The 26,938-nt window shown below is 39.9% G+C and overlaps 1 protein-coding gene across 2 annotated transcripts in view; it reads left to right on the forward strand.

The window, feature by feature from the left end:
- The first annotated feature begins 269 nt into the window (after positions 1-269).
- gnao1a (guanine nucleotide binding protein (G protein), alpha activating activity polypeptide O, a) overlaps positions 270-26,938 on the forward strand; it is a 79,332-nt gene continuing 52,663 nt past the window's right edge. Inside the window, exons 1-3 of one of the 2 annotated variants that reach the window (XM_058992825.1) lie at positions 270-710; positions 969-1,011; positions 25,359-25,500. In XM_058992825.1, coding sequence (XP_058848808.1) covers positions 593-710; positions 969-1,011; positions 25,359-25,500 — 303 coding nt within the window. In that variant the 5' untranslated portion in view covers positions 270-592. The remainder of the gene's footprint in view (positions 711-968; positions 1,012-25,358; positions 25,501-26,938) is intronic. The other variant, XM_034040198.3, reaches the window with a different exon arrangement.

The following is a 26,938-nucleotide window of genomic DNA, read 5'->3' on the forward strand; positions in this document are numbered from 1 at the left end:
GTGGCACAGTATACTACTTGATTGCTACTGTGTGCAACTTTTAAACGGTGTTCGTGTGTAATGTTATTATATATTTTTTTAAAGCATAGAAATAGGCGATGATTACAGAATCAATTCCCAATAACAGTGAGCCTATTGCAAAAAAAAAAAAAAGTCTCTTATCTGTCTGTATGTAAATTGTGTGCAGCTAACGGGAGTACCAAGCGCGCTGACTGGAGCATGCTCCCTCGCTCCGCTCCTGACGTCAGCGAGTGCAGATCCTGGCGCACTCTCCCTCTCTCCTCTCCATTGTGATCAGCCGAACGATGCGATCGCTCGCAGCCATCGCCGCCGCCCATTAGACACCCCCAGCCCGACCACTTAAGCAAACCTTCCCCGGAGAGCTCGCTCAGCCCAGTCCACTCCAGCTCTGTGCCAACAGCAGCCCAGTCAGTTTTTGATGCATTAGAAGAGAAGAAGAACACGAAAGACGAAAAGAAGAAAGCAAGCAAGAAAAAGAAGGAACAGAGCGCGCGTGAGAGAGAGAAAGAGGAAAGGATTGCTGGTTTTCATATCTTGTGTATTTGGAGAGAGAGCTGAGGTTTTGCTAACCATGGGATGTACACTTAGTGCAGAGGAACGAGCTGCCATGGAAAGGAGCAAGGCGATCGAAAAAAATCTCAAAGAAGACGGAGTCACTGCTGCAAAAGATGTCAAACTGCTCCTGCTCGGTAAGACTTTTATTATGATCAGTATGAATATATTAGTGTTGCTTGTTTAATTATTTAATAATAAAAAATACACAAAACAACAGCCTTGTTCAATTAGAAATGATAATAAATCTCAGCCCCTTGTCAGCAGCCCGTGTCTGGACGGGAGAGCACAGTCCCTGCGTGCATTAGCACAGCTGCTCCTTCGCCTGTAATCTCCTTCATCTCCTTACAATGCAAACCCTCACGGCTTTTTTATTGTGTGTTTTATCCCAACAGGGGCCGGCGAATCCGGGAAAAGCACCATCGTAAAGCAGATGAAGTAAGTGCATCGGGCTTAGCTCCTATATTCTCGGTTCTTGGCTGTGATTTTTTCCCTCCTCATCCCTCCTCCCCCCCCCTCCTCCTCTCACACTCCCCTCCTATCCTAGATTGGATGGTTAATGCCTATGTCCGCCATATTTATCAAGGAATTATGATATTTCCCAGGCTCTAGACATCGATTTCTGTTTGGGAAATAAGAACTCGATGCAAATCGACGGAGTTACCATTATGGTTACGCGCGTGTGCTGTTCACGGGCGGTGGTGCTGAAAATGCAATGTATATAAATTATATATATATATATATATATATATATATATATATATATATATATATATATATATATATATATATATATATATATATATAAAGTAAGTCTCGTTTGCGTGCATTTTTGTGTTGCACTGTACTCCGTATGTATAACGTGTACAGTGCATATGTAGCCCTAGAGTGATCCATTAAAAGACAGCCCTGCCAATTAGCTGCGATGTCGTGCTTTTATCATTCAGCTCTTTCCATCTCTTTCCATTTTCCCCAGTGTTTGATCTCCGGGCATAGGTGGCAGGGTTAGCGCTCTGGTATTCATTAAAGATCTGTCAGTAATATGGTTTTAAAGGAGGCAGGGCTCCATGCCATTTAAAAAAAATAAATAAATAACGTTTTAAAATGATTTCAGAGAGAGGTTTTTTCCCCTCACCCAATTATTTTGTCACGAATTTAGCTGGTGATCTTCATCAAGTAAAAAAAAGGTATTGTTGCTGTAATAGAATGTATAGAATTGACAAATGGAGACAACACTTGCTTGGAGACCCTTCCCTACAATCGGCCATTTTCATTCTGTTTTTTTTTTTTTTTTTTTTTTTTTTTTGGAATTTTTATTTATTTATTTATTGCATTTTAACCTTTGATTCTAAGACAGGAAGAGTGCTTTGCGACAGTTTTTTTTTAATTATTATTTTTTTTAATTTGTTTTTTATTTGTTTTGATGTGGCAGCCTTGACCATACATTACTTAGTAATAATCGGTTGCTAAGCACAAACAACAACTACAAAAAAGCAATAATGTAAAAGCGAAAAGGCGTTTATATATTTTCCATGGGTTCATTATTCTGTCCGTATTGTCAGGACATACACATACATTATAGACAATCAAGATAAATGCATTGGCTTGTTGGTTAAAAAAAAAAAAAATCCCTTGTTGGAGGCTTTCGGTAGCAGTAACATTCTGCAACATCTTTTTTTATTATATATATTTTTTAACGGGAGATATTAAAAAGCATGAGTTTTTCAAATCCTCCCAGCAGCCGTCAGTGAAAGCAAGTGTAAATGAGCCTATTCTGGTGTGACAGCGCGGTGCTGGTGTCAGTTCTTGCCGAATCTGTGCATTTCAGGCGGTTTTGGCGATGGACAGCGCCCAGCAGATACTTTGCACAATCGTTTACCATCGGAAACGCTCGGCTAGAAGAAAAAAAAAAGGAACGGATTTCTACTGCATTCGGAGGCGCTCGGGTGTGTTCGGATTACCTTTACGTTAGGCCACTGTACAGTGTGTGTGCTGGGTAATTTAGCGGATTTAGTAAAAAATCACGCCTAATGCAATACTGAATGTTGTCCACATGTAATTTAAACGGCTGTTTTTGTAAACTGAACTAGTGGATTATCGTACCTTACACAAAGCCACATTCTCTCATAATTAAAGCTAATGACACCGATTGCCTGTAACCCTTATTTCCCTACTCCCTACATTACGTTGGTTGAATATTGCACGTTATATGCAGTATAAGAACTGAGACGGTAACTGGAAGTGGATATTATACAGCGTGGAATACTCTGCTTTGTGGTGTGTGTGTGTGTGTGTGTGTGTGTGTGTGTGTGTGTGTGTGTGTGTGTGTGTGTGCGTGCGTGCCTGCGTGCGTGCGTGTGTGTAAAATGAAAGCAGTTTGTCAGTTGAAGGTCATTTATTCTTCAGAAGCTGAAACAGCAAACATGTGCTTAGAATCAGCAAGTTTCCCAGGAATGTACATGGAGCTCTGTGTCGCTGCTGTCACTCACTCACTCAGGCTATTCTGTCTGACAAGCTCACAGACACAACCCCCCTCCCCTTGCCTCTCTAGGGTGTGTCCCATGAGAATGTGTCCCCAGCTAAACTGGAGGCAGGTAATAGGCTCCTAATTCCTGACTACCCTAGCACCAGGCAGTATTCCATTTTCAATCTACTGCTGTTCTGACAGTAATCCCACAGGGCTGGAATGCTGTTCTAAGAGGCATTCCTTTTGTACTTTACAGTACTCTATCCAATAGTTTTAGACAGGACTCTAGTGCTGCACCCCAGCACTGTGGATCACACACTGGGCCCTCTTCACAAACTCAGGAGCTATCCATGGATGATTTGGTTTTCGTTATATTCAAGGAACTGGTGCAGACTGTAGTATTTTTACTATTCTTCATGCACATCAAACTGGATTGTAATCATCAAAAAAGCATTGTCTAAATAACATGTAACATTGCTGGGAGGAGTGCCTGTCTTTGAATAACATAACCGCGAGCACTAGAATACTACAAAGTTGTTGTTGTCAAAGGATGTGCAGTGGATCTCCTCCTCGCGGCTGATGAGTTTATAATACTGACATCAGCATGAGACCCGCACTTACCTATCCACTGCACAGCTTGCTCTCCCCTTGAATGGGAAGACGTTTGTCTTTGAACCATATGGTTTGCAGTTGGCTTGCCTTTCCATTCAATTCAACTGGCTGAGATACCAGTTCATTACAGATTCAAGTCCTGGATTTGAGCCCCCTGAGTAAGCAACACTGGAGAATAGCGTAAACCTTGCAAGATTTGAAACTAGTGATTGTTTAGGTCAAGGGTGAGTGTCATGCACTGACCCATCTAACACTCTTTCTCTCTCGCTCTGCCTGCCTGATTCGTTTATTAAATTCAGAGATCTCCTCCTTTTAGCTGTGATTTGTATTCCATTGATAAATTATTTAGCACAGATAAACACATCTCTTCTGACACCCTATGTTTTCTGTAGCCTTTAAAGGCCTGGGGAGCAATGCAATTCAAACTAAACAAACAAATAGACAAATACACAAAACAACTGGTCTGAATTAACATGAACCCACAATTATAACATACTTCTTGGGCACTTTACCAGGATCAATACTCCTAGGGTTGCTTTGAAAGGAAAACCGTCATTTTAAATGCAGAGGCAATTAATAGGACCATATGGACCCATTACAGTCTTAAAACTTGAGTGTAACAAAGTACAATCTGTATTCTCAGGTAGATGCAAAGTACAATCTGTAGTCTCAGGTAGATGCAAGTACAGTCAACATGTCTCAGTACAGCTATTAACTCTTTCAGACCGGAATTATTTTTGCAGAGGTGAAGAAGGAACTCCTTATCAAGTCTACATGAGAACAGGACAAAAATATTTGTCACATATATTTCTACCTGACCTCAGACTGGGACCTAGGAGTCCCGTGAAGTTCCAACGTGATTTCCGACGGCACATGCTAATATCGGTACAGCGGGGCCTCGAGGGTTAAGCCAGCTTTTGCATAGTGATATTTCATTTTTTGTGTGGCTCCAGCCTTTACCAACTCCCTGCTGATCAGTCTCTTTTAGCCAAAAAGGTTACATAAAAGCATTAAAGCTTATTAGCTTGTTATGTAGGCCTATTTGGAAAACAGTTTTAATGTGTGCTGTATGTGCATGTGGAGATGGCACAAAAGTCTGTTTTTCATATAGATTTGTCATGCCCCTCCCAGTTCAAAGAACCTGACTGCTCTGTTGGCATTTTGCTTATTGATCCTGTTTTAAATGCTGTCAATGTACCAGGCTGATTTGAAAGGTGTTTTTTTTTTGTGCAGTACTGAAATAGTTGCATAATAATACCTGCTGAATCATTTTAAAGGTGTTTGACTCACACACTTTAGAGAAATGTTCTTATAACGATGATTACTATTACAGAATTGTCTGCTTGTGATTGCTTCTGACTCATTGCTTTGTTGTGTCGTACAGTTAGGATTTCAGAATCCTCCTTGCTTTTTTGACTGGTAAAGCTGAGGGAACACGACGCTACTTTGAGGCTTGGAAGACTAGGTTTCAGGCCACTGCATGGCACACCAGGGGAGACTTGGGGTTTGATACAGCGAGGTTGCCTCAAACTAGGTCTCAAGCCACTGTTCCTGAAAAAGTGGCTTTGTGTTCCCTCAGCTTAACGTGCACAGATGGGGATGTGAGCCAATTGCGAATTTAACAAATGTGGGGTTGTATATTGATAGTTTAATTGTTTCTTTGTTCAGTCTGGTTAAGAAACAGAAGCTTTTAATGAGCTTGGGCCCTGCCTGAGGTTGTCAAAACATCCCATGTGTTTTAAGGGTGTGTGGGGAGTTTAACCCTCCCCAAACATCTGCTTCATTCTCTTATACACTTACTGACACAAACATGCCCTTTTGAAAGATATGCCAGGGTGATTAACCCTTTCAGCATCTGGTTGATTACAATAAGGTAAACACACTGTATGAAACCTGAAATATGGACATTTGCTTCATACTTAGAAAACTAGCTTCAGTTATTTTAATATTCCTGCTTTGCAAAAAGAAACCCATTATTTGTTAATTGTTAGATGTCTCTGTATTAAAAAAAATATCAACTTAACACAAATGAATTGCATGTCAAAATTAAACAGCAGATATAATAGGTAAAGATTTTTGTAAGATATTGCCACTTTGTTATGAAAGCAAATGGACACAATCCATCTGTAACAGATCACGCCTCAACAGATACAAAGCCCGTAACCTGCTGCTTTACTGGAGTCCTACTGAAATGAATTAATAATAAATACAATTTGGATAATTAATATCCTTTTTTCAATTATTTCTAAGAGACATACAACTATGGATTGAGAATTTAGAATTATATATATATATATATATATATATATATATATATATATATATATATATATATATATATATATATATATATATATAAAAACATAATTTTTATATTTTATTTAACATCATGTCATCAAATAAACTACAAAATGATATCGCAAAAGTCTACTGGAAGCCATAATAGCAGTACAGTATTTCATGTTAGATTTCAAAATGTCAGTTTTTCCTTAAGTATATGGAACCCTACACAGCGGTATATAATTCAATATGTTAACGTAACATTATTTGGCAGGTTTCATTCGACTTTCTAAAGCAAAATGAGTTCATTCTAGAGGGTGATGCTAAACATTTGGCCCTAGCTGTAGAGCCACCCCCATTATCACGTAGCGCTTGGTTATTGTGGTGTGTAGCAGTGTGGAGTTACCCGAGTCCTTAACCTGGAAACAACCAGGGAAGAAACCAAGCAGCTTTTTAAAAGCAGCCTCCTTCGGAAAATATCAACTACTGTCGCTGAATTGTCTGGAAGATGAAAGACATTACAATGTTCTGTGGTATGAAAAAGAGAAGTGGTAATAAAGTTCTTTATGGAGCTGATAACACCCCAGGGGATCCGCGTTGTATTTCAATACACTCTTTCTATAAATAGAACGCTAAAAATAATCTGGAGGGCCTCTGTACAGTAAGCATCTGTCAACACATTTTCTTCACTTCTGAACTATAGGCAATCATGTTTTAAAGTATTATTATTATTATTATTATTATTATTATTATTATTATTATTATTATTATTATTATTATTATTACTACTACTAATAATAGTAAAACTGATATTATCAGAGTTCACCTAAATTATTAACCCTTACCTCAAGGTCTCTCCTTCTGTTATCACTGTTTAGAGTTCATAAATACTGATTTACCAAAATATATGTAAAAAATGTTTTGCCCTTTTCTCATGTATGCTCAATGAAGGAGTTCCTTTTTTAATTACATAACTTAATTATTCAGTTCGACAAAAATAATTTAGGACTGAAAGGGTTCATAAGTGTATACATTAAAAAAGCTTTTAACCCATTTACATTTTTGTGATTTAGTTGTATTATCAAAAGCTCAGCTGGTTACCTGACCATTCACTGATCCTTTTTAAGTGCTACTGTATGCACATGAAACTACAGGATGTATAGTTTATTTTTTCCCAGTGTTGATTATAGCATTTCCAGTGATAGTGAATCTCTCTCTCTCTCTCTCTCTCTCTCTCTCTCTCTCTCTCTCTCTCTAAAATCTGAAGGTTCATATAAGAGCTCCCCCCTATGCACTTTTGTTCTGTCTTGCTTGTTCGGTATTGTTACTCGTAAAGTAACTGTTCAGTGAATGTTGCCCACAGTCTTTCTAAAACCGCTCCTCACTCTCTAAGATCTTCTTGCACTTAGCCTTCATGAACCCTTATCATAGATCTCCAGACCTTAAAGTCACTCACTTGATCTGACGTACTTCTGGTTGTTTTTTGTCTCCTACACTAAGTGTCTGTTGATGCTCATGCATGAGCTTTGCTGTGCAAGATGAATAAGGTGCTGTATTGTAAAAGATCCTGGGAGACGTGCTGGTTACTGCAAGTGGGATGTGAATTGTAGAGCTCTTAATCCTGTTGTGGAAATGGATCTTGATGAGCTCGCTCTCCCAGCACCCCCCCTCCCTCCTCAAGTGAGATATGTACAATAGCAAGAATTGTTTCTAAAGCATTTCTCAGTAGATAATATGAGTCCTGTGGTGCGAGTGCTATCTATGCTTTTTGTATATTATTATTATTATTTATTTCTTAGCAGACGCCCTTATCCAGGGCGACTTACAATTGTTACAAGATATCACATTATTTTTACATACAATTACATTATTTTTTGCACATTATTTTTTTACATACAATTACCCATTTATACAGTTGGGTTTTTACTGGAGCAATCTAGGTAATGTACCTTGCTCAAGGGTACAGCAGCAGTGTGCCCCACCTGGGATTGAACCCACAACTCTCCGGTCAAGAGTCCAGAGCCCTAACCACTACTCCACACTAATGCAATACCTATAGCATTGCATTTTGTAGCAGCCTTTCCGTTCATTAATGCTCTGTTTTGTTTGCTTTTGGGTTTCTTACACATTGTTAATACAATATTTCACATTGTTATGTAGCAATGCAAAGTTTGTTGTTATTGCCACTTGCATTGCACCCCTGCATTTTGGCACAATTCAAGTTTATTCATTTTGTATGCCCTACAGTCACTAATTCATGTGCACTTTTCTGTTGTCCCTCAATCTCAGCACACTTACAGATTTGGGACACTGGAAATGTATCAGTAATTTCATGCCACGGTCTGGTCTATACATATGTCTGAGCTTCCAGCAGCACCAAAGCTCTTTTATTCTGATTTCAAAGGTTTGGTATTTGTTTTTATCCTGCATACAAAGTGCAGTTACAAGAGAGGTCCCTTATACAAAAGCACAGCTGCTTATAGTTACAAGAGAAACGAACCATCAAATGCCATCTGCAAAAAAACTAAACAAAAAACGATCAAACAAAAAAACAACTGCTTTTGTAGAATTCTCATAAGCCACGATTGGAAGCTGTCAAAAGTTGCCCTTATTTTGTTGTTTACAAGGTGGGATAAAGAGGCTACAGCCCCTTGGGGGAATATATACAGTACAGAACAGTGCGTCTGCCATCATAGGTTGGTCTTGTTACTTTTATCAAGGTGTATGTGTTAAGAAGATCTTATTTGTTTGTACCGTACCAATGCAGCTACCATAGCATTTGTGTACTGAACCATTGCATTGCAGGTGACGTTCATTTGGGAAAGTCAGGATCAACAATTTTTAAAATATCTTGTTCACCCCTCCAGGTCTGTATAGAAAAGCACAGCCCTCACTGGCCACTAGATTCAAAACAAGATGCTTCTCTTTTAGACTTTTTGCTCTGCCGTCCCATACAGAGCCACTGCTTGTGCTCTCCAGGCTACAGCATGGGAATCAATAGAGATGATGGCACTGGTTTCGAGGGCGGCCTCTCTGGCATTCACTCGGTGTGGAAGGCTTGCTTTCTCTCTGCTGAAGCAAGTCCGCAGTAAAAGCAGCCTGTAGGCGTTGAGCTCTGAGACGAGCTGTCTGTAATGGGGTAGTGTGAGATTTGGAAGTTTAAGAGCTGGAAACAAGTAAAAAAGTTAAATTAAGCAAATGGTCAGTTCAGTTAAGGGTTTAATTAATTGATAACTCGGTTGGAATGAAAGCCAGCAGACAGGATTGGAAACCCTGCTCTGTATGACCTGTTTTCAAGCATAATGTAGTCATATAGAAAGCCTGGGCTAGCGCTATTAATAATGAAGTAAGAAAATGCATAAAAAAGGAACTAACTGTAGTTTCTGATTGGCTTTGCATTGCAGCATTCTGCCAATGATTTGATTATCTAGATTTTTGCATACTGTAACACTGTGTCAAAGTTATTTTAGTCCTTACATTCAGAAGGAGAAGGGTGGTTCACTTCACAGAGATCTCAAGGGGATCGGACTGGAGTGGTTGAGATCCAGCTGCCTGATATGGAGTTATTAAAGTACTTTCTATTTAGTCTGGCTGGGGCCACATTCCTATAAGCGTGTATATAGAAGTCAGATTCCATGGTCTGCGGTTTCTTAGTACCGAGTAACAGCCATGCCACTGGAATTTGCATGAATTTACAGCCTTGTTTGAAAAGTTTAAGGCACTGATGTTTTACTTGCTTAGGAGTTTGCTTTGTGCACGTGTTCACCAGGGCTGCCTCTAATCATTTTAAGAGTGCTGTCTGTCTCGTTGCGTTTTTTGCATCAAAAAGGCATCCACCGTCGAAGAGAGAAGGCTTTTAGAAAGACAGACTCCTTGACATGATATTATAAAGGACATCTGTAATTAAAGAAAACATGAAAATCCTTTCAATCCAGTAGAATGTCCATTTTCTTATGCCTCTGTTCTGTTTCAGAATACGTAGCTTGACTCTAGAAGTAACAGGAGGATTAACTCATAGTTTGCTTTTTCCCTTTTCCCATTGGAATAGTAGCTTGAGAAATTGAATTTGTTTAAGTGCTGGTGCTCCTAGTTGGAAAACCACACGCAATTCAATGCCGTTGGCATGGGGCACGTACGCAGCTATCCAGAACTGCTCGTTCACCCCTTAAAATGCTGTCCCTCCAGGGCAGGCTTGAGGCATGCTCGCGGGGCAGCGGGGGAGGAGGGGGCTCACACTGCTGCTGTGTAAATCAGTAAAGGGGACGTCAGTCTCCAGTGCTTGCATCCGTATCGCAGCTCATCACAAATTAAATGCATTAAAAACCAGACAAGGAGTTAAACTGCAAGTGTCAGAATCTCAAGGATTTAGAAAAATTAAGGTGCTGGCTAAATAAATGTAGCTGAAGAAACTGGAAAAAATAATTTAAAAAAATAAAAAAATAAAAAAAGGCTCTTTGACAGTTTTGTTTTTCTTTGCCTGCTGAAACAAAGTAGCAGATCCCTTCTGTAGTATGTCATGGAAGAGACTTGACTACTAAGGTGGTGGCAGCTTATAGATTCACAGCTGCATTACTTGAGACCGGTTTTAATTAATGAAGAAGGATATTAGGCAGGGTGTAATCACTTTAATCCTCATTCTTGATCAGCAACGACTGCTAACGTTAATCGAAAGTGGGCAGAATACGTTGCTTGGACTTATTTAGCTGGACGACAGCCAACCAAGGTCATTAGTAGCAGTGATTCAGCGTTTGATAGGACAGCTCAGACACACATGGCACGGGCTGGAGCCCCGAACCCTAACGACACCACAGTTTAAACCAGCAGAGAGCAGGAGCCATGACTGGGTGTGTGGAGAGACAGCTGTTAAAAATCCATGAGTACTTTTCAAATGCAATGCGTTACATCATCTATGTTTTGGTTTAGTTTATTCACTTTGTGCCCGCAGGACCAGCACAGGCACATCTCAATAGAGCAAGCACTAATACCAAGATAGGCCTAAGTGGATCATAACACAATGCAACAGCCTGTACACTGTGCTCTTATGTGTGTTCTGTATGGTTCTCTGGGGTTGGCTGTCCACCAGAGGCCACAATCAGCCACGAGGAGTCTTTTCAGAAGCAACCTTTGCTGGAATCTCATTTGCTTTCATTCAGATCTGGCTGTGAATCGCATGGCATTCAGCTGTTCACTTTGATACCCCCACACCACTAAAATACAGTCTAACACACTTAAGTGTATAACTTCTTTTTCATGAATATTTACTCGTAAATTGAGTATACACTTCAGTGGGTTGGTGATCTGCGATCCCAGTTCTTCTTATTAAATATTACTGTACCAGTAACACAATGCATTACGCTGCACTCCCAAGTATTTACCCTTTCTTTGAGACTTAATTCAGGCCAATACTTGAATAAGAAAGCACAGAACCATCAGCTTATAAAGTATTGTATTTAAATATACAGTTCATGGTAAACAGTGCACAGTGATGCACATTCCCAAAATACCCCTTTTTACTTTGAAGAATTAAATGGAAATAATTCTTAGGTCACAGCCAATTGACCACGTTCATTCTGAAAACTGTATTCATTCACAATCTACTTGTAATCGAACAGAAATAATCATCAACGTACCTTTAACAAATGCAGTGTTCATTTTAGCACATCATAGTCCTTTTAATGAAAATTCTTTCCATTTCCTTTTTTGCAGTCATTTCAGTGCAGGAAAGCGCTCTCATTCCTGTCACCGGGCCCATGTTCACAATGCACATCCTCAGTTAACTGTATAAAAAGTATCACCACTACACAGTAAAACAGGGATGTACACTGACAATATTGCAGTATTGGGAATGGTTTGGGATTTTGGAATTGAATACACTAAGAAGTGATATACACTTAAACTGGGGCAGTCCAAAGCCAGCCCTTCCACTCCTGTTCCAACACTGTTCTAAATGGTTTCATTGAACCAATCAAACCTCCATCCAGACCCTGAAGCAGTGAATTATCTCATGTTACCTGTTAAACCTGGAGTGGAATGGCCCTCCAGGATTGTGGTTGGACACCCCTGACCTAAACGATATCCACTTAAGTGGGATAGACTGTATTTGTAATCTTCCAGGATCCTAGACAGAAGTCTATTCCACAATTTAGTGCCAACAAATAGGAACACACATCTGATATCTATTAAATATCCTGATTGCAATTTATGGCCACACATTATCATTGTGCACATCTGAGAAAGTATTCTTAGGCAATCCGGGGGGGTTCCATGGTTGCGTTTGAAGAAACAGTACCTGCTTATCTGTAACAGCTCCTAAAATAATGATACTTCAGCTTTGGTTCGCCTTTGGTTTGGGGCTCCTGTCCCAGTAACAGCCACTCGCATTTTTGCAAGTGGTTGTGTGCTTGCTGGTGCTATGTGACACAAATCCAGTCCTTTGTGAAGGGGGAAATGGTGTGCTTAGTATGAATTTAATGTCACTACCCTGCAGTTATTTTGTGTATGCATATGCATACACATACACACAAGTACACTCTGTAGCATGAGATATTGAAAATATCAGAATCTGTGGCTTTATTGAGGCTGTACATCTGTATATCAGTCTGGCAGGATGTTAGTATGACAGATTTTAAAGACATAGAAAAACAATTCTACTTGAAACATTTTTTTTAGCATTCCTACACTTTTACACACATCTAGAGAACCGTGTACAATATACTGTACAATTGTGATGAAACATGCTAACCAGCCCAAGTTATTAAGTGTATCACAATCTGTTTGTGTTTTTTTTTTTTCCCTAAGCATTTACTTTGCTGAAGCAACCAATGCAATGAGTCAGGGTAGCAGGGAGCTGCAGAATGTAGGTGTGATCTGGGAACAGAGAGAGTCTCATAGACAAAGACATCCCTTAGTGAAATGACAGTATTATTGGAACCGGCGGGGCAATCGCTGCTTGGCACTTAGAGCACCAGGGCCTTTTGTGCTCCAAGGCAGCTTTGTTCTGAAGAGAGTCATTGAATCACTGTGGCTGCAGAGCATCGACAGGCTATTGTAACACAAACATTTACAGCGCTACCTGTTCCTCTAACCAAAGCAAATCTGGAAATAAGACTCCCGTTGCATAGCAGTGTGATCCGTTTCCAGGTTTAACTATGAGTTTAATCAGACACACCTGAGCTTGTTACCCATACACTGGCCAATCAGGCTCATAGTAAAACCTGGAACGGATGAAGCCGCTATGCAATCCGAGTCTTATTTCCATCCCTGAACTACACAGGGTGCATAGGCTGTAAGAGGGGATCTTCGGAGTAGATGAAATCTGAGACAAAGTTGAGGGTGCTGTACTCGAGACATGATCCAGAGCCTTTTGTTGATAATGTCAGTGTGTGTGTGTGTGTGTGTGCGTGCGTGTGTGTCTGTGTGTGCGTGTGTGTCAGTGTGTGTGTGCGCGTGTGTGTGTGTGTGTATGTGTGTGTGTGTGTGTGTGTGTCTCAGTGTGTGTGTGTGGACAGGTATTACTGTCAATCCTGTAAAAACGACGTTGTGGGGACGTCCCCACTTTGTAAAACACCTTTTTAAGAACTAAATATGCCTTCAAAAAAAAAAAAAGTGCCAAAATATTTAGTTTGTTGTCGATTTTCACACAGTGTGGAGTTTTGTCTGACTGGAGTTAGAAATAGTAAATTAAATTATAGTGAGAGTCAATGAGAAGTCCCCACAAATATAGGAATGCAAACATGTGTGTGTGTGTGTTTCTTGTTTGGCTTCCCTGAGCTTGAACAGTGTTTAAATGCAGTATTGTATTGCTACCCTCCCGATGCTGGCTGTTTAGTGTACTACCTGAGTAAGAGAAGGGTCAGAAAGCATTAGGGAGGGAGGGAGGAAGCGTGTGTGTCTATAGCTGAAACTATAATGTGTAATGTAAACAAACTGAGCAACATGTCTGGTTCATGTTAAAGCAGAAGACTAAACATTTACCCAGGACCAATAATTCAGTGTCAGAATTGAACGTGTTGGTAAGACAGCTTTAAAATGGCCTTTTTCAATCATGAAATGGATGACAGCCATCGTTGCAGTCGCATTACAAAGGCACTGCAAGGAAAGGGTTAATGTGGCGGAGTTCTTGCAAAGAAACCTTGTTAGTATTCAACAGCACTGTGCTCCAAAATCTGTTTCAGTTGAGCTGATTTTAGTGAGAAGTTTTTCTGCACCACATTTTGTAAAAGCTACTGTTTTTTTTAATGTGTTATGTTGATTTTTTTGTTTTTGTTTTTAGCAGAGCACTTGACCCTTGGTATATATGAATCTTGTCCTAGTGGCCCAATTTATAGATCCAGCTGTGTTGTGTGTCTCTGCTCCCAAATCCTGTAATTTGGTAAACCACCAGTGTGATTAATATACTGTTCCTTTGTAGTGCCTGGGCAGCTCATTATAATTTAGTGCTCGGAGGAGCTTCCAGTTATTTAAAGTCATATTTTAGTGAATTTAAAAGGAAATACAAATGAAGGTCTTCTAAAGACAGAGCATATTACAGCCGCTGTACTGGAACTTTACCCAGCAAATAATAATAATACTAATAAGGAATTTACTCTAAAATGAATGTCTCTTCTTAACCTGGGCACAGTCTGATTTATAAAACAAAAAAATATTGTAACACATGCCACATGCCAGTTTAAGGTATTTATTTATTTATTATATTTGTAAGTGCAGTGAAATCGGCAGGCCTTGTCGTTTACTAGAATTCGCAACGTGGACCTACTCATACACTACACTTCAAAATAAAATACCGCTTAAATATTTCACTGATTTGTTAAATTCACTGCTCGGCCGTGTTGACAGTAAGTCTTATACAGTATTTTCCTGTATAAGGGTCCATCACTAATTCACTGTTTTTAATATCGGAATGTTTTGCTGACGTATCGGTCAGGGACGTCTGTATTTCTGTGTGAATTAACACACCAAGGCGAGTTCCTAATATATGAATGTGTAGCAAACTCTTTATGATACGCCCTTGTGCATGTTTAACCCTTAATCTGTATTACTGTGTTATATGACAGCTGTGTTTGTGGGACTTTTGTGGTGCAGCTGCTATATAGCCCGGCTTAGTACTTGCATGAACCCAGGAGAGTTTGAAAACCAAGATCATCTCAGGGGGCTGTTCTTGGTAGAATGAACACTGGAGCGAATGAAGTAAATTAATTTTCCGAATGCAATTCCCTGACAAGTGAAACAGTCTCCATGTGGAGGTCTGGCCCCAGGCTCGGATCGGTGGTAAGGCGATAGAAAGGGAGTCGGCTTCTTCTTTCGCATTGATTTCCAATAAAGGAATTCAGGACCTGCAGGGCAGATTCAATCCAAAAAATACAGCGCTGCCTTGTGGCCTGCTTTATTTCCCTGCTTCTTCACAACACTATACAATCAAACTAGGAGGAGGACACTCCCCTGCAAGAGCAATGATTCAGGGTGTTTTATTGCAAGAGCAATGATGCAGCGTGTTTTTCTGCAAGAGCAATGATGCAGCGTGTTTTACTGCAAGAGCAATGATGCAGCGTGTTTTACTGCAAGAGCAATGATGCAGCGTGTTTTACTGCAAGAGCAATGATGCAGCGTGTTTTACTGCAAGAGCAATGATGCAGGGTGTTTTATTGGGTTAACATTTAGTAACATTTCAAGAATCACACCTCTAGAAAGTGACGTACTGTTAATAGCCTAGAAGGATATTGTTAGTGTAATTAAAAAAACAATTAGGTGCAGATTCAAGTTTTGAAGCAGGCTAAAAGGATCCACCCATCCATCCCACACTGACTCTCATACACAGGAGACCAAAACACAGTACAGAACTGATTTCATTTCTTACATCTGTTATACTGGATATACTGAAAACAGAATGATCAGTCAAGACTTTTTTTTAATTTTTTATCTTAAGCCTTCACCTGAAATGTTGTTTAAGTGCAATTTTAAAAAAGCTGCATGGAAAATGAATCCCCGCAGATCAGAGGATAAAAAGACGTGTATTTGTTTTATTGAATTATGCTATGCTATGCATTCATGTGAACCTCCACTCACTGCAAAGTGTTGGCAGGAATGTTTTGATCTGTGTGTGTATCCTATGATGGAAGGTGATCTGTCAGTGGAGGGTTAGTAGTAATCCCAGTCTGGGAGGGGTGACCTGAGAATGACTCCAGGGAGACTGAGAGTTCTGCAAGAGTGCTTGGATCTCACATGGTGCTCTGCACAATGCCGGCAGAGCCTGTCTCCTTTTTGACAGCTGCTGTTCTCCGAAGCATAACTGGGAGGAAGAAGCCAAAGGCTGCAAACAAAAAAAAAAAAGAGAAAAAAAGTCATTTTTCTCTTTCTTGTTTCTTTTCCCCTCAGTACTGTTCCACCAGCACTCTTTAATAAAGATTCTAAGAAGGCCTTGGGCAGCTGGCTTGCAAAGAGGGTTATTATTATTTGTTGAATGCAGTAGAGTGTTAAACAATTGAAGGCGTTATTAGAATCTCTCCTTGCCTGTCGCAGGCGAATCAGGTTCCTTGAGGCTGGCCTGTTTTGTGTTTGACTGGCAGGTAACAAAAAAAAACGAAGTATACTTTGTTTGTATCTGCAGCCAACAATGGGCAGTGATTAGGGTGCTAGATTGTGTGAAATACACGTGGTTTATATAACCATCCTCAGTGACTGTAGTAGTGTCTTAAAAAGAGGACACCATGCCCCTCATATTTACAGTATTAAAAACTAATATCAAACCAATGAATAGGACTGTGTTCTCTGCGGTCTGCTGAAGGAGTGTGTGGATAATGACGCTCTCTATCTCCTCCGTGTTTGCTTGTGTCTTTGCGTCTCCTTGGTTACGCTCCTGAGTGTCTGGCTGGAGCAGTGTTTTGTGTATCAGCAGCAGAAGATGTTTTAATTGAAGAGAGGACGTGACGCACGGCATACTGAACAAGGCTGGGACGATGCCTCCTTTCGTACCTTCACTGCATCGATTTCCAAAACATCGATGTCTTTAAAAAAGAAAAAGGAACCAAAACTAACACAAGCAATACATTTAGAGCTGACTGCTCCTACGTTATTGAAAACTATTACATCACTGTGGTAAAATGGTTTGCAGTGCGCAGGTGTAGTGAAATAACAACCCAACACAGTCCCACAGTTAATGAAGGTTTTATTTTTGCTTTATAAATAATAAGTCTGGCAATGCACACCAATGTGTAGTTGCCCAGCCGAAACCCCCAGGGGGATTTTAGTCCCGAAATAATAACAACGATAATCCCGTGACACTTAAACACGATCACAGTCCAGCGTGAGTGCTCTCAGTGGAAGGGGTGAAATACACGGTAAATGGTGAGCAGTAGTGAAGTGCAGTCTGGGTTTGGTGCTGGCTTAAAAGCAACAGCTCCTGGATATTTAGCCGTCTGTAATGACAAGTAACAACTGTTAATAGACAGACAACATGAAAACTCACGGTTATTTTTATGCATAACCATAACAGAGGAACAGATCTCTTCGTCATATCCCCTGATATATCCTCAGTCACGCCCCCCTTCGGTAGCGAGTGCAATCGATTTTCCTCCAATCCGCGATTGCCACATCGCCTACCGCATTAAGGTGATGACTTCTGGTATTGTGACTCCGCTCCCTTTCTGGATGGCCGACTTCCGACTTTCCCTGGAATGAATTGCCAACCCATCCAGTCCGGGGCACACTGTTCCTGTTATACAGCGCCCTCACAGATCGGGAAGGAGATTTATGACTTGGATTCACTCGCTCTGGAATAAGTTAAGGAATTGTTAACTTTACGGGACGACGAGGAGGTGAATTCATAAATAGAAGGGACAGTGCGTGATGCTGTAATTTATGGGCAAATCTCCGTTGCCATGAAAACAATCTGTTGACTGACAGGTTTGAAAGTTGTACTCACATGATCCCTTTGGCTGTGTGAAAGGGTTATGACGGTGTTATACCGGCATAGATTGCGCAATTTCGTGCTGTGTGAATGTGTATTTTAAAGAATTTATTTAATGTCTCTGTGAGCGCGATACAATTTCAATGTGTGAGCACGATACAGGATGACGAGTTTGCACCTGCTCACTACTTAGGTTTCTTCAGCATCTGTTTTATGAAGTGTGAACATAACCAGCGATTAAACTGATACGACAAATTACATTAGTCAAGACCAAATCGCTTTTTAAAAATGTTATTTGTTGCCAACTTTGCTGCTAGAATTTGCTGTAAGATAATATGCTGTAAGATCTTCGCAGTACCACCCAGACAGAATCGGTCATTGTGTCACACGCGAGGGGCTGTATTTAGAAAGCATTAGCTTGTCAGCCGATGCGTAGATGCGTAAATGCATTTGGAAAAAACAGAAGACCAGGGCTCTGCCCGGAACAGCTCTGTGTTAATGGAGCCAGGGTGGGTGTCAAGGCTGATCACACCTAACTAACTCAGCAATAATGGGGCATCATAACCAAATGATTTTTGAAATACTAGGCTTTTCGGAAAAAAAAACGGTTGAGGTTGTTGGGTCACAAACCTCAGGTCAGTTATCAGCAGTTGCCATGGTTACCTGACCTAACGTGTCCTTTTAAAGTTTTAATAAAAGCTGAGATGCGTCAGTGACAAATCACCTAGGCTTTGACGTTCAATCATAACTAAAAAAAAAAAAGGTGAAATGAAGAAAGATTAATTTCCGGTGCTTTATTGAAACATCTGTTTTTTTTTCTTTTCGGAAGAAGCTTGCTTGCCATTTTAAGATGATTCTTTGTTTTTTATATATTTTCTTTTTTTAAAAGACGTCGTCTAAGCTTTACACTGCTGTGTGTTTGTGCTGTGTTGATCTTCAGTGTTATTCAGCCACAGGATACACAGTCACTCATACAAAAAATTAGACAGTCGTTTTGACTTTCTTTTACTTTTTAAGGTCCTTTATTGAAAACATTTGTCAGAATCCAGGAAAACTTAATAAGTACAGTAAAACCACAACATTATGAGCAATACAAACTCTCAGATATACAGTACCCTGGTGTAAAAATGTACCTTACCAGCAAAACAATTACTAATAAAGCCTTATGGAATAATATCAGAACTTATTAAAAAGAATACAAAGCTGTCCCTTCTGACTCACGGCACACGAGGCGTCTCCCACACACCACCTCTCCCAGAAACCTTCCACGTTACTGACCATTCTAAAATATTCAAAATCCACTGTGATCTAGATAAATGGACAAAACACGATGAGGTCTGTACCCTACAAGTTGATCTAAAGAGTTGTGGATCAGAATACCACCATCAATACAATACTAACTTCCTATGTTTGTTTTTTTTTTTTTTTTTTTTTCTTACATAGTGTTTACAGACAGAAATGCCCTGGTGGAAGGGTATTTAGATCCTTTGCTGTTCTGATCAATTGATCGTACCCCAGCGTGCCTGTTGCTTTAAAGACTTTTTACAATAGAAGAAGAGTTTGTGAGTTGCACTGTTTCTGTGAAGGGAGTATTTCCCATTCCATGTGTGGCAGGAATGGCGATGCTTTGCACCGTCCACAACAGCAGCGATAGGGCTGCCCTGTGCTGACATTTAGGCATTTAGTTAGATAGGGGGAGTCAGTGAGTCTCTGCGTAAACTAGCACGAGATCTGCGTTTATTTGCATGAGCTAAAAATAGCGCCTTACTTACATGCTGTATGAATTACCAGTCAAGTGTCCAGTCAATCTTTTGTCTCCTGGAGTTTGCACATCCTGGGATCCTCTTGTTTCCCAGTATTCTAGTCAATGTTTTAAAGGCTGCCCGCTATTACTGCACAGGGAGCAAGGTGACCCTGCTTTTTATCAGTGGTCTGCACCAGTAGCTTTAAAACTGGGCCCTACATATTTCATTGCGCCTTCCTTTCCTCCTCCTCCTCCACTCTGCAGCTGCATCTCCCTTATACAGGGTGGGTCAGCTGATCTCATTCCCCAGCCTTGGATGACCTCTCTCAGCTGCCTTGTCAAATCCTGGGAAACATCTTTTCTATTGAACCTACTCTTCAGATTCATTATTTATCTCTGCTTCAATCACATGTCCCACATAAGCTTTGGGAGGAAGGACACCCCCTACACACATTACCTCACCCGATCCTGCCCTGTGAGAGCTCTATAAAGAGACTGGTTACTAATCCTTCGATTGCGTTTGATTCACCTGCATCCCTCCTCCTCCCCCAGCTCCACCCTTGTAACCCTGCCCCCCCCCTCCCCGATATTATCTGTTATGGGGGGTCGGCTGCCTCGTCCAGCAGGCCAAGTGATGAAAATTATTGATTTCAGTACATTGCATAATCATCAATAAAATCTAAATGATTCACATTTCTGTGAGAATGTACACTATGCAAGTGTCCAGTTCTTTAGATGATGAGTCACACAGAAGAAACAATCCAGTTGTTTACTAACCATGAGAGGCGTGATAGGATTAATGACAATAGCGTTCTCTCTCAGGGATGTACACCTAATGATCAAACAAATCAAGTTAGCTGGAGGGTGAAATTATAATGAACCTCACTCCACAAACCCAAACAAGTCAACTGCAGCACCTGTGACACCAGCCTAGTTCCACACAGCAAGCAACTGCTCAGTGCAATACTTACTACGCTGTTACTGCCCTCAGGAACATTTACCGCTGTAAAAAAATAAAAAAATAAACAGCAAATTATAATAAAGCACAGTGAAAGAATGGGAAAGCATTGTGAAGAATAGCAAGGTATGGCAAAGCATATTAATAAACATTGCAAACCAGGGTAAACGATGGAAAATGTATAGTAAAACCATGGGAAAAGCATCGGGGGAAAACTGAAAAAATACAGTGCAAAAACTTTTATAAACTTTTATTAGGGTGCACCTGTGAAAGGACCCGGATTTATAAGATTGCAGTTGTGCCTGCAGGTGATTAAAATAAAATTAAAATAATAGCATGGCAATAGAAAGGTTAATTTCTGCAAATACTCTATAGTAGTTATATTAAAGGGGAAACAACTTTGATTCTAAATATTCAATTTTTGGCAAAATTCCCATCTTGTAGATTTCTGTCCTTTATATGTGTGGTCAAAGCATTACAAGCACTGTGTACTGTTCAGAGTGCATAATATCCTTGTGGCATTTGCATAAAAGCATGCGAAGACAAACAGTAAAAGCAAAGCCAGCGGTGTACTTATTGAAAGTAGAGATTAATTTCAAATGAGCCTCTAGGACATGCTGTTCTCTGCTTATGTTTAATTGCCTCCCACAGCTGACCAGGGTTCCAGGGGGGCGTGAATAAGAGATATAAAAACAACGGTGGGTATTTAAAAAAACAAAAAAAGCAGTATTGCAGGGTTACACATACCATAGGATTCTCTGGAAGGAATGAAAATCACAAAATACATGTGCTTATTTACCTGGTCAAGCAGGTCAAATGACTAATTAATCAGTTATTTGCATCAAATCCTCATCATCAACATTCATTTTATTTTTTGTTTTGTAAACGGTAATCAGTGGATTGCCAAGCTTGTCTAATTAGCAACGTGAGGCAGTCTGTTTGTGGCATTCAGTGTTTGAGAACAGTATATGGATCCTTTTATTAACCTTATTTAAGCAAGATCAGGATGACTAATCAGCCATATTAGAAGCGTTTCTTATACTGACAATGCCTGGATGAATGTGTAAGGTTCCTGTCTTCATGATTGTAGTGCCAGTGTCTTCCTGTACAGCTGTAACCATTAAGAGGTTCATCCGAAAATGGCAGCTTAAGTGCTGTTTCTATGGAAACCAATGTTTAGTACATTAGAAAGCATCAAAAATAAACGCTGAAGGAAACTTCTGCTGTTCTAGTGCAGTTAAAATTCTTGTACAGAAAGCTAGTCAAATGATACTAACCTGCACAGTGTTTTCTGGTTTTGCAAAATAAGCACTCGCCTATATAGGATGTTTTCTTCTTGTCATGCCTTATGGGTGTCCTAACCTCGTGGCATCCCTCTTCAGAACTTCAGAGCTTCACAGCTACTCTACCTTCAGAGATTCTGCATGATCTCGGACAATACAAATCCATTCGCATAACATCTATCTATCGGATTCTGCACAAATGCAATTCGAAAAGGACTACTGAAGGCTAGTTTGAAGAAGGTTTGTGAGTTTACCATGTATAGTGTAACAGACAGACAGTCAGACAGACAGGATAAGGGGCCACATAAAAAACAGTTCCTTAATTACTGGTGTACCAGTACTATGAACTGGTAACTGTTTTAGTACAGAGCAGTAAGGACTGTACCTGAAATGAACTGCTTTGTGCATTCACTAAATGGCTGGAGTTCTGTGTGCAGTATGAGATGGTATGACACACGCTGTATAAACTTTCCCAGCGATGTGTATTGGAGCTTGCTTTTCTGCCTTCATTCTGCTGACCTTGTGACAGTGCATGGGGGCGGGGCTGGTGCATTCGTTTTCTGTTTCGCAATGGAAATTTAAAGAAGATCAATAACAATTCTGTGATGGACACTGATACTGCACTGTTTGTCAGTCACTTCAGTTGATATGATTTGAAGTGGCACTGTGGGAGAACGAGGACACGGAGGCAATGAATATGGCACATCACGCATTACGGATTGGGAGATTCATAGCCATTGTGGTGAGATGGGGCTGCAAGTTCTCATTAGCCAATATAACTCAACTGCAGGCGCGGCATGGCTTGGTTTTTATCAGCAGAGGTTAGACTACTTTTCCAAAGGCGTATTCCATGCATTTTTATTACCCAGCGCACTGAATGTCTTTGAAACTCAATATATTGGTTTGCATGCAGTTAACTGCTAACCCCCCTCCCTAATGTCTTTAACACTATGACAGAGAAACCATGAATCTGTCTTGCAGCTGGTTTGATTAAATCTGCCCAGGGCACTCTGTCAACCTCAACCCATTTAATATAACAAATAGAGCTCTGAGATATAAAACTCATAAAACAATGATGTTCCTTATTCATTTAAACCCTGTCTGGATTGCAATACCTTTGTGTGATGGTTACATGTTGCTTCGTAGGATCTTGTCGGTGCAGAAGAGCCTTAATTGAGCCGTACTGTATATCTGAATTGTGGAGTCGTTGGGTTAATTGCCGTGAAGGGGCATGGCACTGAAATGAAGATGTCCAGCTGGAGAGAGTGAAGAATGTTACCACTTATGTCCAGCACTGCCGAGAGCTGGCATTAAATATTGGCAGAGAAAAAAAGTTTGCTTTGGGAATTCCATAAAGGGTAATTTGGGAATTCTGTAAAGGGTGATTTGTTTATTTTTTATTTTTGGAATTGAGGATAATCCGATTGAAGCGCCTGTGGGCGCAGTTCCAACATGGACCAGGGTAACACTGGAAAAAGAGAAGCCGATGGGACACATTTGTCCACTAAACCGAATCTGACAACATCCTTGTTATTTAGCAGGGCTTAAAGTAACTATGCCACCTATCTAGGGTGCTTTACACTACTTTTTTATTTTAAAAAGGACCTTATTAAAAGGGTCCTCATGAAAATACCTAAAAAGAAACAAAAATATTTCTATAACGTTGAGAGTTTATTGTAGCATAATCAAAAGCTATCCACAACATCTGTAGGAGGGTAGGAGTGTGTGATAAAAGGTTTTGTGAAATCAAGGCAGTTATCGTGTTCACCGTGTAGAGTGAGACAGACAGACAGACAGACAGACAGACAGACAGACGGGTGGATGGATGTGATCAGCACGTGATATTGGTTGATTTTTTTTTTTTTTTTTTTTTTTTAATGAGGAGCCTAACAATTGTGCTGCCCGAGCTGCTACACTCCTGTAATAATTAGTGAGCACATGCTGAGGAATTGGATGGGATGGGTTGGAGTAGTCGGGAGCCCTGCTTGCTTATATCTAGATTTATATCTCAAGACCTAACTGGATGCCCTCTTTGTTGCATTGGGCAGGCAGGATGAGAGCTAATATTAGAGAGAGCTGGGCTTGGGGGCTGTCTTTGGGTGTAGGTTTCTTACACACCTTGTTGTAATAAAAATCGAATTCATATTTTTGTCTGTTGTTAAATAAAAAAAAATACATTTCTCTGTTCGACAAATCAATTAATAATGAAGAATTCCATAAAGGGTCATTTGGGAATTCTGTAAAGGGTAATTTGTTTTTTTTTATTTTTGAAATTGAGGATAATCCGATTGAAGCGCCTGTGGGCGCAGTTCCAAGCGCCTGTGGGGCAGCAGTGTGGAGCACCTGTGGGGCAGCAGTGTGGAGTAGTGGTTAGGGCTCTGGACTCTTGACCGGAGGGTCGTGGGTTCAATCCCCGGTGGGGGACACTGCTGCTGTACCCTTGAGCAAGGTACTTTACCTAGATTGTTCCAGTAAAAACCCAACTGTATAAATGGGTAATTGTATGTAAAAATAATGTGATATCTTGTAACAATTGTAAGTTGCCCTGGATAAGGGCATCTGCTAAGAAATAAATAATAAAAACAGTTCATTCTTCATTAATGTAACGCTGCCTAGGATACTGCCTTCAGAACATGTTCAACATAACCAATTTATCACAATATAGAATTTTATTTGTTCAAATTGAACCCAAACCATCCCTTGCGACAATGGAGCAAAAAACACACAGGGATCTCTCCATGAAAACGAATGAGTCTGACTTTTACACCAGCGTACTCTTGTACAGTATAAATGGATTGCTCCCTAAAGACTTGCCTTTGCATTTCTGGGAAACTGTGCTGTTCTATGATTTATGAAACCCATTTTGCAATGGCAATTAAAGTGTAATTATTTTTTATTTCGCTAATAAAAAAGAGTGCATTTACAAATATCACCATCACATGCCTAACTGAGGCAATCTAGGGTACTCAACAATGATTATAAAAATAAGAACTGCTTAATAGCATGCGTGCTGTGCAGTAAATGCATCAGTCATTACAGCGAGTTACCTTTTTATTCACTTTGTGTGCTGTTTGTATTTAAAGTTCAGCCTCAAACTTATACAAGTTTACCACAGTATTTTTACAGTTTTACCATGCTTGTTCTTGTTTATTAATATACTTTACCATACCTCGCTATTCTTTACAGTGCTTCACCATGCTTTCACTGTGCTTTATTACACTTTGCTATGCTTTTACTATGGGAAACCTTTATAAGAGAACACATTTTGTCTACTGAAAAAAAAAAAAAAGCATTCAGATGAAAATGTACTACCATATGAATTTGAAATTTTGGAATAGATCACTCAATATTTGGATTGCCCCCAGATTCACAAACACAGATCTCTAGTTTACTAAGATCCTATCTGAGCAATGCCAGCGTATGTTCCCTTTGCTCCCAGTGTGTGGAATGAAACCAGGGCGGCAGCTCAGTTCAATTGTTTTGTGTAAGTGGGGGGTGAGAGCCTATTGCTGACGTCTGATATTTGTTAACATTTGCAGGATTATCCATGAAGATGGTTTCTCTGGAGATGATGTAAAGCAGTACAAACCTGTGGTCTACAGCAACACAATCCAGTCCCTGGCAGCTATCGTCCGTGCAGTGGATACTCTGGGCATTGAATACAGTGACAAGGAGAGAAGAGTAGGTGTCCTTTAATTAACACTATACACACAGCCCAGGTGCTGCAGCTTGCTTTATCCACTTGGTGCTTTGTTTTGTTTTGCATTGTATTTTAACCAGGGTAATAATACTACGACTACTACTACTACTACTACTACTACTACTACTACTACTACTACTACTACTACTAATAATAATAATAATAATAATAATAATAATAATAATAATAATAATAATAATAATAATAATAACAACTGGAAAAATAGGTTATCCCTGTAAATGGATTGCATAGACTTTTGGAGATTTTTCAGATGTATTAATGCTTAATAATGTAAAAATATGATTACGTGATGCCTGGTTTTGTAATTGGACAGTAGTGGCCTTTGTTGTAAATATACAGTCAATTCAATTTAACATAGTCATCGGTAACCGCAGTTTATACGACTAGAGCTTACTCCTAATATTTATATATATGCAACAGGTAAATACATCCACAACAACACAGTAATCAAAGGGGCAAAATCTTCATTTACTAGTCATGAGACTTTTGCACCAGTAAAGGAATAGTATACTGCATTGGTTGTGTGAAGCATAACAAACTGTACATCGGAGAAACAAAACAGTGTTTAGCTGATCGCTTCGTGGAACATCTACGAAGTATAAGAATGAACACCGCTCTACATCTGCAGAATGTGTGGTGTAAATCACTGCTATGGAATAAACGCAGCCAAGAAGCAAAGAGAACACCAATTCATTTTCAAATGAGGTACTTTAGAACCTATTGGAATGAACATTCTGTTCTAAAGTCATCGTGTCATCATCCTCCGGAACTTTTCTTTTGAAAGACAACTTTCTTATAACAACAGCTTGTTTCCATCCAGCTGACGAAGGACTTGTAGTCTGAAACGTCCTGATATAATAGATTTTTTTATCAATTATTCAAATTTGTGTGTACCTACATTGGCATTTTCTTATATATATATATATATGTATATATATATATATATATATATATATATATATATATATATATATATATTGTATATCTCACAGAAAAGGATAATTATAATTAACATGATTTCCATTACACGAGAGTAGATGTTAAAACTTCATGCTGATTTGAACTCGGCTCTCGCCAAGATAAGCACCAACTAAGACGTAGCTTTACAGTAAACTAATGTGATCCATATGTGTCTCCCTCCATTTACGTTTCCTTCCATATGATGATGTAGATATCCTTCTGTCTGGTGTTAATGGCTGAAGTGTAATGCTGGCTCCAGGGATCAGCTTATTTTGCCTCCCTGGCGCATCAGCACACACAACGGCTGCGATGCTGGTTCCGGGGATCAACCAAAGTGCGGCCTCCCCAGCGCATCAGCATGACAACCGTCTGGATTGAGCTAAGTAGGGTACATCTCTGGGGTTTTCAAGTGGGCACCTTCCATCCTCAGTGTTTCGT

The sequence above is a fragment of the Acipenser ruthenus genome, chromosome 19 (assembly GCF_902713425.1).
Source record: "Acipenser ruthenus chromosome 19, fAciRut3.2 maternal haplotype, whole genome shotgun sequence".
Taxonomy (NCBI): Eukaryota; Metazoa; Chordata; class Actinopteri; order Acipenseriformes; family Acipenseridae; genus Acipenser; species Acipenser ruthenus.